We start from the raw sequence: 14117 nt of genomic DNA on the forward strand, positions 1-14117 counted from the left end.
TGTGATGGTAGAATGTTTTATATTGGCACTGTCCAATGCAGTACCTACTAGTCACATGTGTCTGTTATGCATCTGAGGTGTGACTGATGCAACTAAGGAAGTAAATTTTTAATTTTATTAAATTTTAATTTTTAATTGAAGTATAGTTAATTTACAGTGTTGTGTTAGTTTCAGTGATTCAGGTATATCTGAATCACTTTGCTGGACACCTGGAATTAACACAACATTGTAAATCATCTACACTTCTATATATATATACTTTTTTCAGATTCTTTTCTACTGGAGGTTATTATAAGATATTGAATGTAATTTTAAGCATTCTTTGGCATTGCCTTTCTTTGGGATTGGAATGAAAACTGACCTTTTCCAGTCCTGTGGCCACTGCTGAGTTTTCCAAATTTGCTGGCATACTGAGTGCAGCACTTTCACAGCATCATCTTTTAGGATTTGAAATAGTTCAACTGGATTCCATCACCTCTGCTAGGTTTGTTCATAGTGGTGCTTCCTAAGACCCACTTGACTTTGCATTCTGGGATGTCTGGCTCTAGGTGAGTGATCATACGATCATGATTATCTGGATCATAAAGGTCTTATTTGTTTAGTTCTTCTGTGTATTCTTGCCACCTCTTCTTAATGTCTTCTGCTTCTGTTAGGTCCATACCATTTCTGTCCTTCATTGTGCCCATCTTTGCATGAAATGTTTCCTTGGTATCTCTAATTTTCTTGAAGAGGTCTCTAGTCTTTCCCATTCTGTTGTTTCCCTCTATTTCTTTGCATTGATTACTGAGGACGGCTTTCTTTTCTCTCCTTGCTGTTCTTTGGAACTCTGCATTCAAATGGGTATATCTTTCCTTTTCTCCTTTGCTTTTCACTTCTCTTCTTTTCACAGATATTTGTAAGGCCTCATCTACAACCATTTTACCTTTCTGCATTTGTTTTTCTTGGGGATGGTCTTGATCACTGCCTCCTGTACAATGTCATGAACCTCTGTCTATAGTTCTTCAGGTACTCTGTCTATCAGATCTAATCCCTAGAAATCTGTATGCAGGTCAAGAAGCAACAGTTAGAACTGGACATGGAACAACAGACTGGTTCCAAATTGGGAAAGGAGTACATCAAGACTGTATATTGTCACCCTGCTTATTTAACTCATATACAGAGTACATCATGAGAAATGCTGGACTGGATGAAGCACAAGCTGGAATCAAGATTGCTGGGAGAGATATCAATAATCTCAGACATGCAGATGACACCGCACTTATGGCAGAAAGCGAAGAAGAACTAAAGAGTCTCTTGATGAAAGTGAAAGAGGAGAGTGAAAAATCTTGCTTAAAGCTCAACGTTCAGAAAACTAAAGATCATGGCATCTGGTCCCATCACTTCATGGCAAATAGATGGGGAAACAATGGCAACAGTGAGAAACTTTATTTTTTTGGGCTCCAAAATCACTGCAGATGGTGACTGCCGCCATGAAAGATGCTTGTTCCTTGGAAGAAAAGCTATGACCGACCTAGATAGGATATTAAAAATTAGCAACAAAGGTCCATCTAGTCAAAGTTATGGTTTTTCCAGTAGTCATGTATGGATGTGAGAGTTGGACTATAAAGAAAGCTGAGCGCCAAAGAATTGATGCTTTTGAACTGTGGTGCTGGAGAAGACTCTTGAAAGTCCCTTGGACTGCAAGGAGGCCAAAGCAGTCCATCCTAAAGGAAATCAGTCCTCAATATTCATTGGAAGGACTGATACTGAAGCTGAAACTCCAATACTTTGGCCACCTGATGCGAAGAGCTGACTCTTTTGAAAAGACCCTGATGCTGGGAAAGTTTGAAGGCAGGAGGAGAAGGGGATGACAGAGGATAAGATGGTTGGATGGCATCACCGACTCAATGGACACGAGTTTGAGCAAACTCTGGGAGTTGGTGATGCACAGGGAAGCCTGGCGTGCTGCAGTCCATGGGGTCGCAAAGAGTCGGACACGACTGAGTGACTGAACTGAACTGAATGTAATTTTATTCAATTTTAATTGATCTAAATTTAGTCATCACATATGAATAATGACTACCGTATTGGACAAAACATTTCTGGAAGGTGAACAGAAAAGAAAATAAATAAGTGAAGAACTACTCAAAACTATTAGTATATCAGTTAGTTCAGTTGCTCAGTTGTGTCTGACTCTTTGCAACCCCATGCACTGCAGCACGCCAGGCGTACCTGTCCATCACCAACTTCTAGAGCTTGCTCAAACTCATGTCCATTGAGTCAATGATGCCATTCAACCATCTCATCCTCTTATTATTATTGTATAGGTGAAGATTAAAATACAAAATGTCATAGGAATCCATGCTAATTGAATTGAATATTTCTACAAAATGGCAGTTTCTAAAGGGATATATTGACTTCTGAAGAAATAGATATTCTCAGTGCAGCTATAACAAAAGAAGACATTCAAAAGTTTGTAAAATGATGACTTTGCTAGACATACTTTGGATCCCAAGAGTTTTATAGGCAATTTTATTCAGATATCAGGGAATAGGTTATTCCCATGATAATGACTATAAAAGAGAATTAGTGGCTAATTTCCTTTATGTATATAATATGCAAAAAGTCTTAAATAGAATTCTAGTAATGCAAATCTCTTAAGTATACTACAATAACAATGCAATATGACCAAGTAGAATGCATTATTTGAGTAACGCAAGGTGGCTTCAGTATTAAGAAACACTTTAGAGTATATTTCAGATGTCATATAGACATGACTTTTAAGACCAATGCATGGTTATCTCAAATCCTCACCCCACATCTGTTTCAATCTCTAAAATTCAATCTGTATTTTTCAGGGGTTTCTCTATGTTTCTTCTTATTATCTCTGATTATCTTTTCCTGAGTCTGTTGAATTTTTCCTACACTTTCTGTCTTGCAGATATCGATTTATTCTTTTCTAGACAACAAAAGACACAGTTTTTGAATTCTCTCCCCAATCACTTTCGCAAAGCAACCTGTGTGTGAGATATTTACTCTTAGAGAGTGGTCATTACATTGCAGTTCCATATAGTATTTAACATAAGCATGGATGTCAAACTTCTATGTTCTTTGAAAGTTCTTCACTTATTTTTGCAAAATATGGTTCCAGCTTGCGGCTGTATTGCTCTGCCTTCTCTTTCTCCTCTCCTTTCCCCCTTCCCCTTTGTTCTTGCCCTTCTCTAAATTCTGTTCATTTTGAATGAAGAATAATTTAACTATTTTTTTGTTGTTTCTCCCTCCTCCAACCAACTTCTGTCATATCAAGATATTTTCACCACAAAGTTCCCTAGAGGAAACTTGATTCCATCTGGAAAATAGTTTTTTTTTTCCTTCTCTCATTTTGCTACTAATTTAACACATTAATAGATGACAGGGAGACAGACAGGTAGAGAGAGAGAGAAGAAAAAACACATGATCATCTTAATAGATGGTAAAGTCATTACCATTAAATATTTTATTTCAGACAACTAGCTTATAAAAGAAAATATATAATAAAACTACAACAGAAAATTCTATGGACATGTCTCCTTTTGAACTTGAGAAGCCGAAATAAAGGAGGAGGTCTTGCACTATCAGATACATATAAAGTTAAAATAAGTAAAATAATGTGATTTGGTTGTTAAAAAAGGTTAATATGATAACTCAGAAATAAATCCTCACATATTTGAGAATTTAGAATATGTCATCACAGATCAAGTTGTATTATTTTATTTTGCTGCTGCCCTCCCAATCTCAGGGTGTATGATATCTGAAATGGAATTAAATTTTCCAATCTCTTTGAAATTACAGAAGATAGAATTTGTGAAATGTTTCTAAAACCAAGACTTAGTATTTTGAAAATAATAGAGCAGTACCTGTGTAACTGATTTAAAGATATTCAAAACATTATTAATCCTTTGCCTTCCATACCATCAGTAGCGTTTTATTTTCGTGAGCATAAAACTCTTCATCTGGGCTTTATTAGGTTCATTCCAGACCTCTGTACCTAAGCCCCACTTTTTCTACTCCCTGGGAATTTTAGGAGCTTTATACTCCCAAAAGGAAAGAATGTCTACGAATGCCATGTCACAGATATTTTGAGAACTGTTGAAGGTTTTCAAGGTTTTTTTTTTCTCCACTTTTCTGGAGAATTAAATCTCTCTCTCTCTCTTTTTATAGGACTGTAACTTCTCAGCCGTCTGCCAGCATAGTGCTTGTGTATTTTTTTTTTTTTATTAGGAACCAAGTTGATAAGTCACTTGTCAAATTTAAATGGGATTACCACATCACCTTGGGCTCCTCCTGCCAGCAGTTTATCAAGCTGCCATCATTAGACACACTATGAAATGAATCTGTAGTTATTTTGGATTTAGAGTCTTCTCACTTTCTTGCCTTCTTGTCTTATCTTAACCCATTAAACTCATCTTGCATTATTCATGTCTCCCTGCAGCCTGAACCTCCTTCTTTAAAGTGAAGTAGTGAAAATCACTCAGTCATATCCATCTCTTTGCAACCGCATGGACTGTAGCCCGCCAGGCTCCTCTGTCCATGAGGATTCTCCAGGCAAGAATACTGGAGTGGGTAGCCATGCCCTCCTCCAGGGGTATCTTCCCGACGTGAGGATCTTCCCAACCCAAGGATCAAAACTGGGTCTCCTGCATTGCAGGCAGATCCTTTACTCTCTGAGCCACCAGGGAAGCAGACATGCAGAAGGTTCTCTCTAGCGTCAGATGGGAATATCTTTATTCTTATGTAAGGGGTATCTTTTTCATAGTAAAAAATGCAGAGCATTTTGCTTGATCTACACTATGTGTGTATTTATTGACTCACAAGTAAAACACAGTGTGGTGTATCACTCTGAGCCCTGGATTAGGAGAATGAGAATTTTGGATCAAAGCAATTTGTGTCTTCTCTGTGATCTAGGTGATTTGCTCTCTTGGAGTCTTAATGTCTTAGTGTTCAGTAATGTTTCAGTATTACCTCCTTTGGGTTGATTTGATGATTAAATGAAGTAATGCTGGTGAAGGCATCATGACAATGCCCAGCACACAGCAATTACTGAACGAATGTTGGTTACGTCTGGATCTGAGCACTTGTTCTTCTGATAAGCTCAATGGTGTGGATGCTGATTTTGTGATTCTGGAAGGTTTATAATCAATCTGAAGTGTTCATAGGGTACACAAAAAGTTGGCTTTCTGAAGAAAGAAGATTTATGGCAGGGGTGGAGGGGGTATAACAGGAAAGGAGGAGGTTATGGGCATTGGATAAGAGGCAGGAACAAGTCAAAGGAGAGACAAAAGCTGAAACGGGGAGGGGAGGGGAGTGGTGTGAGCATAAGCAGATGAGATGGAGTGGGCTGAATGGAGTTGCTCATTTCCTGCACCTGAGCCACAGTATTTTTGGTATCCTGAAGGCTTAGTTTATCTATGATTTCCCTCATGGGGTTTTTGATATTATTGAGAGAGACCTGTGTGACTCTGTTTCCATGTTTTTGCTTCTACTTAGTCAGAAGGATTTTTCATGCTTTCAAAGTCAACTGAAAATAAATTAGAGCAGGGAAGTTTTTATTTTTCATTTTGCCAGAGCAGACCATTCCAGTGTCCCTGGAGATGGCTCTGCCCGCATTTGTGGAGAATCAGAGAAGTTCTCTCCCCTTCTCATGGAGTTCAAAAAGTAACTAGACGGGATGCCCATTGAACTTTTTTGTCCATTTCAAAGTCTTGAACCATTTCTCTCGACCATGTTTATTGGGGAGGGGTAGGGGAAAACCAATTCATTTTCCCAAAGCCTGGCTCTAGTCTGAAGCAGTCAGAGGCTGCCTTGCATTTTTCTGCCTCTCCAGAGTTTTTGAGGGCAGGGGTGGTGTAACAAACGTTTCCATCTGTCTTGAAGCATCCAACAGAGCTCTGAGTGCTCCACACTTTCCTGGAGTATTGGGGTCACAAAAATATTAATATATCCCGCTCCGTGGATGGTTGGCATGTTATCAGTGGGGTCATTCCCCAGGCATAGCCACTGTTTTGAAGCCTTCCAATTTTGTGCTGTGTTGTTCACCTAAAGCAGACTGTTGTCAAAAATTTACCTTCAGAAAGAGATTGAAACAGATAACAGCAAAATTCTCCTCATAATGCTTTACATTATGCCAGCTTCCTGGATCTCCCTTGGGTTTGTGCCGTAGGGCCAGGTTATAGATGATAAGACACTAATGAGCTGTTATAATTAGATCCTTGTGGATGGAGCCCAAGTTCTACTTAAATTACAGCTTCTATCAAGTCAGATAATGGCTGGAACACTCCAGGACAGGGCTGGGGCTTTGATATTGCCCTTCTCTAAAATATTTATTATTATTTTAGTTTTTTAAATTATTGTTTGGGTTCAGTGAGAAGGGTAATTTTTTCCCCTATGTTATTGTGTTGTGAAAAATTTTCTTATCTCAGTCACGATAGAAGTATTTGCTGAAATAAGAGTATTCTCATTTGAATCACATAGTCATCATCTGTGTGCTTCCTCTTCATGAATATGGAGGAGATCTTTGCTTATATTTTCTATCTTGAAATGCAACTTTGCAGAACTTGATTCAACTCTAGGCCCATGAACTGCTCCACCTTCAGCATTTTCTAATGGCATCATCATAGTCTACCTTGCTGCTTAAGCAGAAACCTCAGTTCGTCTTGCTACTTCCCTCTTCTTCATCCTCTACACCCAATTAGTTACCAAATCCTACTGATTCTACATCTTAAATCCACCCAATTCTCCTTCATTATCACTAAGATTTTCCAGATCCCTCATTTTCTCATGGCCAATTTGTGTTTTGGCTAATCATCCAATTCTAGACTCTCGCACACTTCCCCACTGGAACGACCTCTGAATTGCTGGATCCCAACATTTTTTTCTTCTTTTTTTTGAGCAAAAACTATCTTTTCTGCCTTTTTAAGTTAAAAACCAAAACAAAACAAAAAAGAAATCAAAGACTATCCCAAGAGAGTAATTGTTCTCTGGACTCTCAAAGGTCAAGAGAAACAGGCCACTTCCATTTAAGTTTCCCAGCATATTAAAAAAATGAGGAAATGCCAAAATAAGTTATAAAATTTTAGTGTGTTATAACTATGCACTTAAGAATTAATAATTTTAGCATGAGGAAACTATGCCATGTAGTTATGTCTTTCACAAGATGACTGGAAGATTTATTAAAATACCAATTCCTTGTACTTTATAGGTGGTATTTTTTGGATATGGGGAACACCTTTATGTTAATGTGATGAGCATACCTATAACATAATTTAGGAAAGCATTTGTCTGCAAACAACCAAAGACATAAGAATGTAATAAGTAGGTTTTTATACATCTCACATCTAGGAATCTGCCTATTTATTGTAATTGCATATGGGCCGATTCTTCCCAAGGGAACCAGTCTCATTCATTTTTCTATTTCTAGAGCCCAGAATGGAACCTGGCATATTGAGGAAAATCAAAATGTGTCTGTTGAATGAATGGGCTTCCCATGTGGTGCAGTGGTAAAGAATCTGCCTGCCAATGCAGGAGATGCAGGAGATTTGGATTTGCTTTCTGGGCTGAGACGATCCCCTGGAGGAGGAAGTGGCAACCCACTCCAGTATTCTTGCCTGGGAAATTCCAGGACATAGGAGCCTGGCGGGCTACAGTCCATAGGGTCACAAAGAGTCAAACCACGACTAAGCCACTGAGCACGCACACACATACTGAATGAGTAAATGAAAGAAGGAAGGGACATGGGGAGGGAGTTTATTGTAAGGCTTCGCTTAGGTCAAATTTAAGAAAACAGGCTTCCACTTTTATCTCCCTCCTAGAACCAGAACTTAGTTAACATAGGACCAGACCTTCATTAATAGGTCCAGATCGTCTCAAGATATGTGTTGAGGACTTCTAAGCAGCTTTCGGGAAAGGCTGTCATGCATTTCAGGAGTTTGAGGGCTCTGTTTTCTGCCCTTCATGTGCTTTACTTTTCTCCTGATTGACGCAGAAGCAGTTTGGTTGTGGGACACCTGCCAAGAGGCCAGCTGTGACCATGGTCATTAAAAGAGTTGTTTTCAGGACTTCTCTGGTGGCTCAGTGATTAAGAGTCTGCCTACCAATTCAGGATTCATGGGTTCGATCCCAGGTCCAGGAAGATCCCAGATACCATGGAGCAGCTAAGCCCATGGGCCACAACTATTTAGCCTGCATTCTAGAGCCAGGGAGCTGCAGCTACTGAGCCCATGTGCCCTAGAGCCCATGTGCCCTAGAGCCTGGGCTCTGCAACAAGAGAAGTCATTGCAGTGAGAAGCCTGCACACCACAAGTAGAGGGTAGCCCCGCACTCACTGCAACTAGAAAAAAGCCCAGCAGTGAAGACCCAGCACAGCCAAAAATTAATAAATTTTTTTAAAAAAGTTTAAAAAAAGATTGTTTTTAGATTCATGCGTGCCCTTGGTGAAGGTTCAGGAATCCTTGTGAGATGCTCCCTTCTGTGTGTGAAGTTCTTTTGATCTTAACTGCAGCCTTCAGGCCCAGTAAATTGTGGTGATTTCTTATGTTGTGGGCTATGGATGGCTGGTCAGGGAGACATTCCTGTGAGCATATGGGCCTGTTCTCTACCCCACCCATCACATGCATTTTACTTTAGCTGAAACTGCTCCTCATTCCTCCACGCACACCTCCTCATGCCCCATAATGAATCTTTGCATGAATTACAAAATTATCCTTCTTCTGCATGGATGGGATAGGAAAAGCCAGTCCCCTCCATGGACACAGTTCCATGGGTGCATGACTTGGAGACGTGACATTATATCTGAGCAAAGATAAAGGTTTTCTTCCCTCTGAGAGGAGCATAACCACTGACCAATGGTAATTGGGTAATGATAATAGTCATACCCTCAGTCTCTTAAAAAAATTACTTGCTCATAGACTTTTAAACTAATAACCATTTTTATTATTTATTTTAAATATCAATTTGTATTTTAATAAATTTTAATTTTAGAATATTTTTAGATTTATAGAAAATTTGCAAAGATGGTACAAAGAATTCCCATATACCCCCTTTCAGTTTCCCCTATTATTAAGCTCTTATATGAGTATGGTATGTTTGTCACAGTTAATGAGTCAAAATTGATAATACATTTATTAACTAATGTACATGCTTGATTGAAATTTCCTTAGTTTTTCCTAATATCCTTTCTGAGTTTCAGGAGCTGGTCAGGATACCACATTTAGTTATCAAATCTTCTTAGGTTCTTCTAGGTTGTTACAGTTTTTCAGACTTTCCTTGTTTTTTGATAACCTTGCTAGTTTTGAGGAATACTGGTCAGATGTTTTGCTGAATGTCTCTCAGTTGAGATTTGTTTGATGTTTTCCCTATAACTAGGTTGTTTTAATAGCTTTTATGATTATTCAGGTATGGCCAGGCCAGAGGATGACTGCCATTGAAAAGATAATTTGTTAATCTTCACAGATCCCCTGAGAGGGAGTACATGTTATACCACAGAGGCCATGCTGGAAGCACTGGGGTTGGCATGAGACAGAGGGAGGAAGGAACTCTTGGCAAGGGTCTTTATGTGGTTTCTGCAGTAAGGAATGTTTCTGCCAGGTAAGCAGGCTTAGGATTGGCTAGTCTGAATAATTTCAGTGGGCTCTGGGGCATAGATACTGTCCCTAGCTGTCTGGTACCTGTCTGGGGTCATCGGGGCAGGTGGCTAGTAGCTCAGGACATGGAAGCTTGGTAAGGGAAGTGTCGGGCTGTGGACTCTGGTTTGGTTGGTTTATGTATGAAAAGCATGCCCCTGGGAAGGGGACTCTTCTTGGAGAACTGGGGCAGGGGGAGATGAGGGAGGGAGGAGGCCAAGGCAGGATGACTCAGGGATGTGATCTGGTTTTCCAGAACAGAGCATGTCTGGGGTATGCGTGTAACACAGGTGTTTTACAGAACAGTCTACAGAAGCTAGAAACATGCTTAATACATGGGGTTCTATATTGTGGGGAGAAAGACTATGGGGGTAAAGTGCCATTTTCATCCCATCATATCAAGGGTACCTGATATTGGTATAACTTATCGTTGTTGATATTGACCTTGACTACCTGGCTGATCAGACCTTAATTTGTGGCACTGTACCTACTTCATGTCTGCCTTTAATATTCATCTCATACGTTCGGAGTGTTTCTAGGGTAGGATATTGATTAACATTCAGTGTAGTTTTCCTTGAGTCTTGAGCTTTCAGAAGAATGAACCTGCCTATAGTGGGTTCTGGTTCTCTTTGGGGTGGGTGTCTCCACAGAATAGAGTCTTGAAACTTGGGTCTTAGGCAAGATAAATTCTTGGAGAGACTTGTGTCTGAACATCCTGCAGGCATGTATGCTAAGTTGCTTCAGTTGTGTTCAACTCTTTGTGACCCCAAGGACTGTAGGCTTCTCTGTCCATAGGATTCTCCAAGCAAGAATACTGGAGTGGGTTGCCATCCTCTTCTCCAGAGGATCTTCCCGACCCAGGGACTGAACCTGCGTCTGTTATGTCTCCTGCGTTGGCCGGCGGTTCTTTACCAGTAGTAACACCTGAGAAGATGTCTGAACATCCTACTGTTCTCTAAAATGGTAGTCCTTTGTATACTTCCAATTGCTGAATAAACATATCAGTGAATACTGATAACTGTCAGGAGTTAGAGTTGATTCCCACTGAAATGTAATAGAATATGTATTCGTAATACTTAGCTGTGCGTTAAGATACTCAAGAGTATGAACCTATTTTTGTATATAAATTTAAAAAATCCTGGTTACTCCATAAGTTGCCTGAACTAAAATCTTTTGAAGCCCTCTGATGTTGGTGGAGATCATGAAAAATATGTCAGTGTTCCTGCTCTGCTTTTGAAGATCCTGAGTTGGGCAAGGCAAGACAGGGAGTTGGTTGGTAACTCACCTGCACCCCTTTTTTTCCCCTCGTGCTTCAGGGTCTAAGTCGCAGAACTGTCTCTGGAACTCTCTCATTGATGGGCTCACAGGGAATGTCAAGGAGAAGCCACGGCCTACGATTGTCCATGACCCCCGGCCACCCGAGGAAATCCTTGCTGATGAACTGCCTCCGCTCGATAGCCCGGAAGCCTTGGTGAAAACGTCCTTCAGGTTTGGTGGATTGCAACTCAGTTTGTTCCTTCTTGTTTGCGTGTGGAGTGATTTCAGTCCAGTTGGATGCATCGTCAGCATGGCCAGAAAATTACCTCCTTTCTTTGCACTTACTTAGAACTGATGAGGTAGTGTTGGAATTAGTGCTCGCTGGACTTGTGGCTGGATTTCCTGAATGTAGTGAGGACTGTATCAGTAGTTAAGTTGCTGTTGGTACTTAATTGGTATTGGCATTTAAATGCTGAGGCAGAGAATTTACTGATATTGGCAATTTGAATGGGATTAATGAGTCTTTTGCTTCAAAGGAGGTTGAAGCATGGAGATAAGCACGCAGAGAAAAAGCGTATGGTGGGAATGAATTCAGGCGGGTGCCTTTAGCGTCCCTTGCTGGGGGAAGGTTTCTGATTGTGAGCGATGTGAGGGCTGCGGGCTCCTGAAATGAAGTGGGGATCTTCTTGTGTGGTTTCCCAGGTGGCTGCCGACTCTGTTCTTATTCATCCTCTTCTCTCAAGCCTCTTGTGTTTTCTTGTCATATTGTATTCCACTTTTGTCACAATGGCTCTCTTTACTGTCTCACCTGTATTAAACAAAAATCAGTCTGAGCATGGATGTGGTATAGAAGTGATTTTTTCCCTCAGTGGGTCTTTCCAACTCGCTTTTGAAATACATAGTCATACTGCTATCAGAAATGAAGATTTAATGATTTTGCCAGCCTGCCTTCCTTCCCCCCTTCCCTTGTTATCCTAATTTTACTGCTTTCATTTTTCTTTGCATTGTATAAGACTTTCATACCCTCCACATGGCTAGTAGAATGCATGAACTTCCCTTTTCTTCCCTCATAGACAAATCAGACAAGATTTGGAGTCCAGGAAATATATTTGAAAACTGTGCTCTCCTTTGCATGCAGGTGATGTATGTAATCACCCAGTAAAAGCCATTTCATTGTGCGAAGGTTCTTAGTGTGGATTGAATTATGGATGAGTTCTGAAAAGGAGTGATGAATAGGGGGTTGGACTTCTTTATATAACGTGACTGATGCAGTGGCGGGACTAGAATTGCAAGGCAAATGCTTTTCTTATTCCTCATAAGGGTTTGGTTACTGCGTTGTGAGGTTTAAATAAAATAAAACCCACTCAAGTAGAGAGAATGAACCTGCATTTCTCTGCAAGTGACTGTGGGGGAAGAAGGGAGGGTGAATGGCTCCTGTGGTCTGTGTGTTCCCATCTCCAAGCATCTCTGGTGGAGTCAGCCCCTTCGCATACTGTCTTCTGGTAGCTATGCCTTCCACCCCAAGCCAGGTTCATGGTCTTCTTCAACGAATAGCTGAAGAGTTGCTCTCATGAAGAGAACATCTTGTTTGCTAACCCAACTCCATTACCATCATCCCTTCTCTTTGCATCCCCTCTGGTCTCTTTAATAGAGAAATTGTACTGATGGCCATGAATGTCTTTTGATCCACTAGTTGTATTATGTGCCAAGGTCTCAGTTCCAGAAAGAGATTAAGTTATAAGTTTGTTAAGATCAAGATTTACTTCTGGTTCCTTGTAGTGCTTTGGTGTAGTGCTCTGCAGTGCTTTTGGTGTGGTTGGTGTAGTGCTCTGTAGTGCTTTGGTGTGGTTGGTGTAGTGCTTTGGTGTGGTTGGTGTAGTGCTCTGTAGTGCTTTGGTGTGGTTGGTGTAGTGCTTTGGTGTGGTTGGTGTAGTGCTCTGTAGTGCTTTGGTGTGGTTGGTGTAGTGCTTTGGTGTGGTTGGTGTAGTGCTCTGTAGTGCTTTGGTGTGGTTGGTGTAGTGCTCTGTAGTGCTTTGGTGTGGTTGGTGTAGTGCTCTGTAGTGCTTTGGTGTGGTTGGTGTAGTGCTCTGTAGTGCTTTGGTGTGGTTGGTGTAGTGCTTTGGTGTGGTTGGTGTAGTGCTCTGTAGTGCTTTGGTGTGGTTGGTGTAGTGCTCTGTAGTGCTTTGGTGTGGCTGGTGTAGTGCTCTGTAGTGCTTTGGTGTGGTTGGTGTAGTGCTTTGGTGTGGTTGGTGTAGTGCTTTGGTGTGGTTGGTGTAGTGCTCTGTAGTGCTTTGGTGTGGTTGGTGTAGTGCTTTGGTGTGGTTGGTGTAGTGCTCTGTAGTGCTTTGGTGTGGTTGGTGTAGTGCTTTGGTGTGGTTGGTGTAGTGCTCTGTAGTGCTTTGGTGTGGTTGGTGTAGTGCTCTGCAGTGCTTTTGGTGTGGTTGGTGTAGTGCTCTGTAGTGCTTTGGTGTGGTTGGTGTAGTGCTCTGTAGTGCTTTGGTGTGGTTGGTGTAGTGCTCTGTAGTGCTTTGGTGTGGTTGGTGTAGTGCTCTGTAGTGCTTTGGTGTGGTTGGTGTAGTGCTTTGGTGTGGTTGGTGTAGTGCTCTGCAGTGCTTTTGGTGTGGTTGGTGTAGTGCTTTGGTGTGGTTGGTGTAGTGCTCTGTAGTGCTTTGGTGTGGTTGGTGTAGTGCTCTGCAGTGCTTTGGTGTGGTTGGTGTAGTGCTTTGGTGTGGTTGGTGTAGTGCTCTGTAGTGCTTTGGTGTGGTTGGTGTAGTGCTCTGTAGTGCTTTGGTGTGGTTGGTGTAGTGCTTTGGTGTGGTTGGTGTAGTGCTCTGCAGTGCTTTTGGTGTGGTAGGCATATTTACACAGCAGGTGTATATATGTCAGTTGTTCAGCAGTGGGAGCCAGAAAGGTATTGGCATTTGTTATTCATTTATTGGTCTCCTTAATACAACTCTGTGTTATCCTGAAACCATCCTTTCTTTCAAGGAAGATAGTTGATTCCAACAGCCATGTTAGGGGGTAAATATTCTCTAATGTAGTGGTCCTTAACTGTGGTAGTCACGTCAGCTGTGAGATTTGTTGCAGCTAAATTATTATAAGCCAAAGGTGGGAACAGCTTGCTTATTGAGAAATAAATTTGAGCAAGATCAAGGTTGCCCTTGTAATAACGCTGCTTGCTTTCTGTACACCTTTGGATTTTAGAGGAGTGAGTTATAGCTGGAT

General features: G+C 41.0%; 1 protein-coding gene across 7 annotated transcripts in view; it reads left to right on the plus strand.

The window, feature by feature from the left end:
- The window catches only part of PDE1C (phosphodiesterase 1C), a 517220-nt gene that overhangs the window by 102278 nt on the left and 400825 nt on the right, over positions 1 to 14117 (plus strand). For all 7 annotated transcript variants that reach the window (XM_043872059.1, XM_043872060.1, XM_043872068.1 and 4 more), the window contains exon 3: positions 10952 to 11123. In XM_043872059.1, the coding sequence (XP_043727994.1) occupies positions 10952 to 11123 (172 nt within the window). The remainder of the gene's footprint in view (positions 1 to 10951; positions 11124 to 14117) is intronic.

Source organism: Cervus elaphus, chromosome 18 (assembly GCF_910594005.1).
Source record: "Cervus elaphus chromosome 18, mCerEla1.1, whole genome shotgun sequence".
NCBI classification, from domain to species: domain Eukaryota; kingdom Metazoa; phylum Chordata; class Mammalia; order Artiodactyla; family Cervidae; genus Cervus; species Cervus elaphus.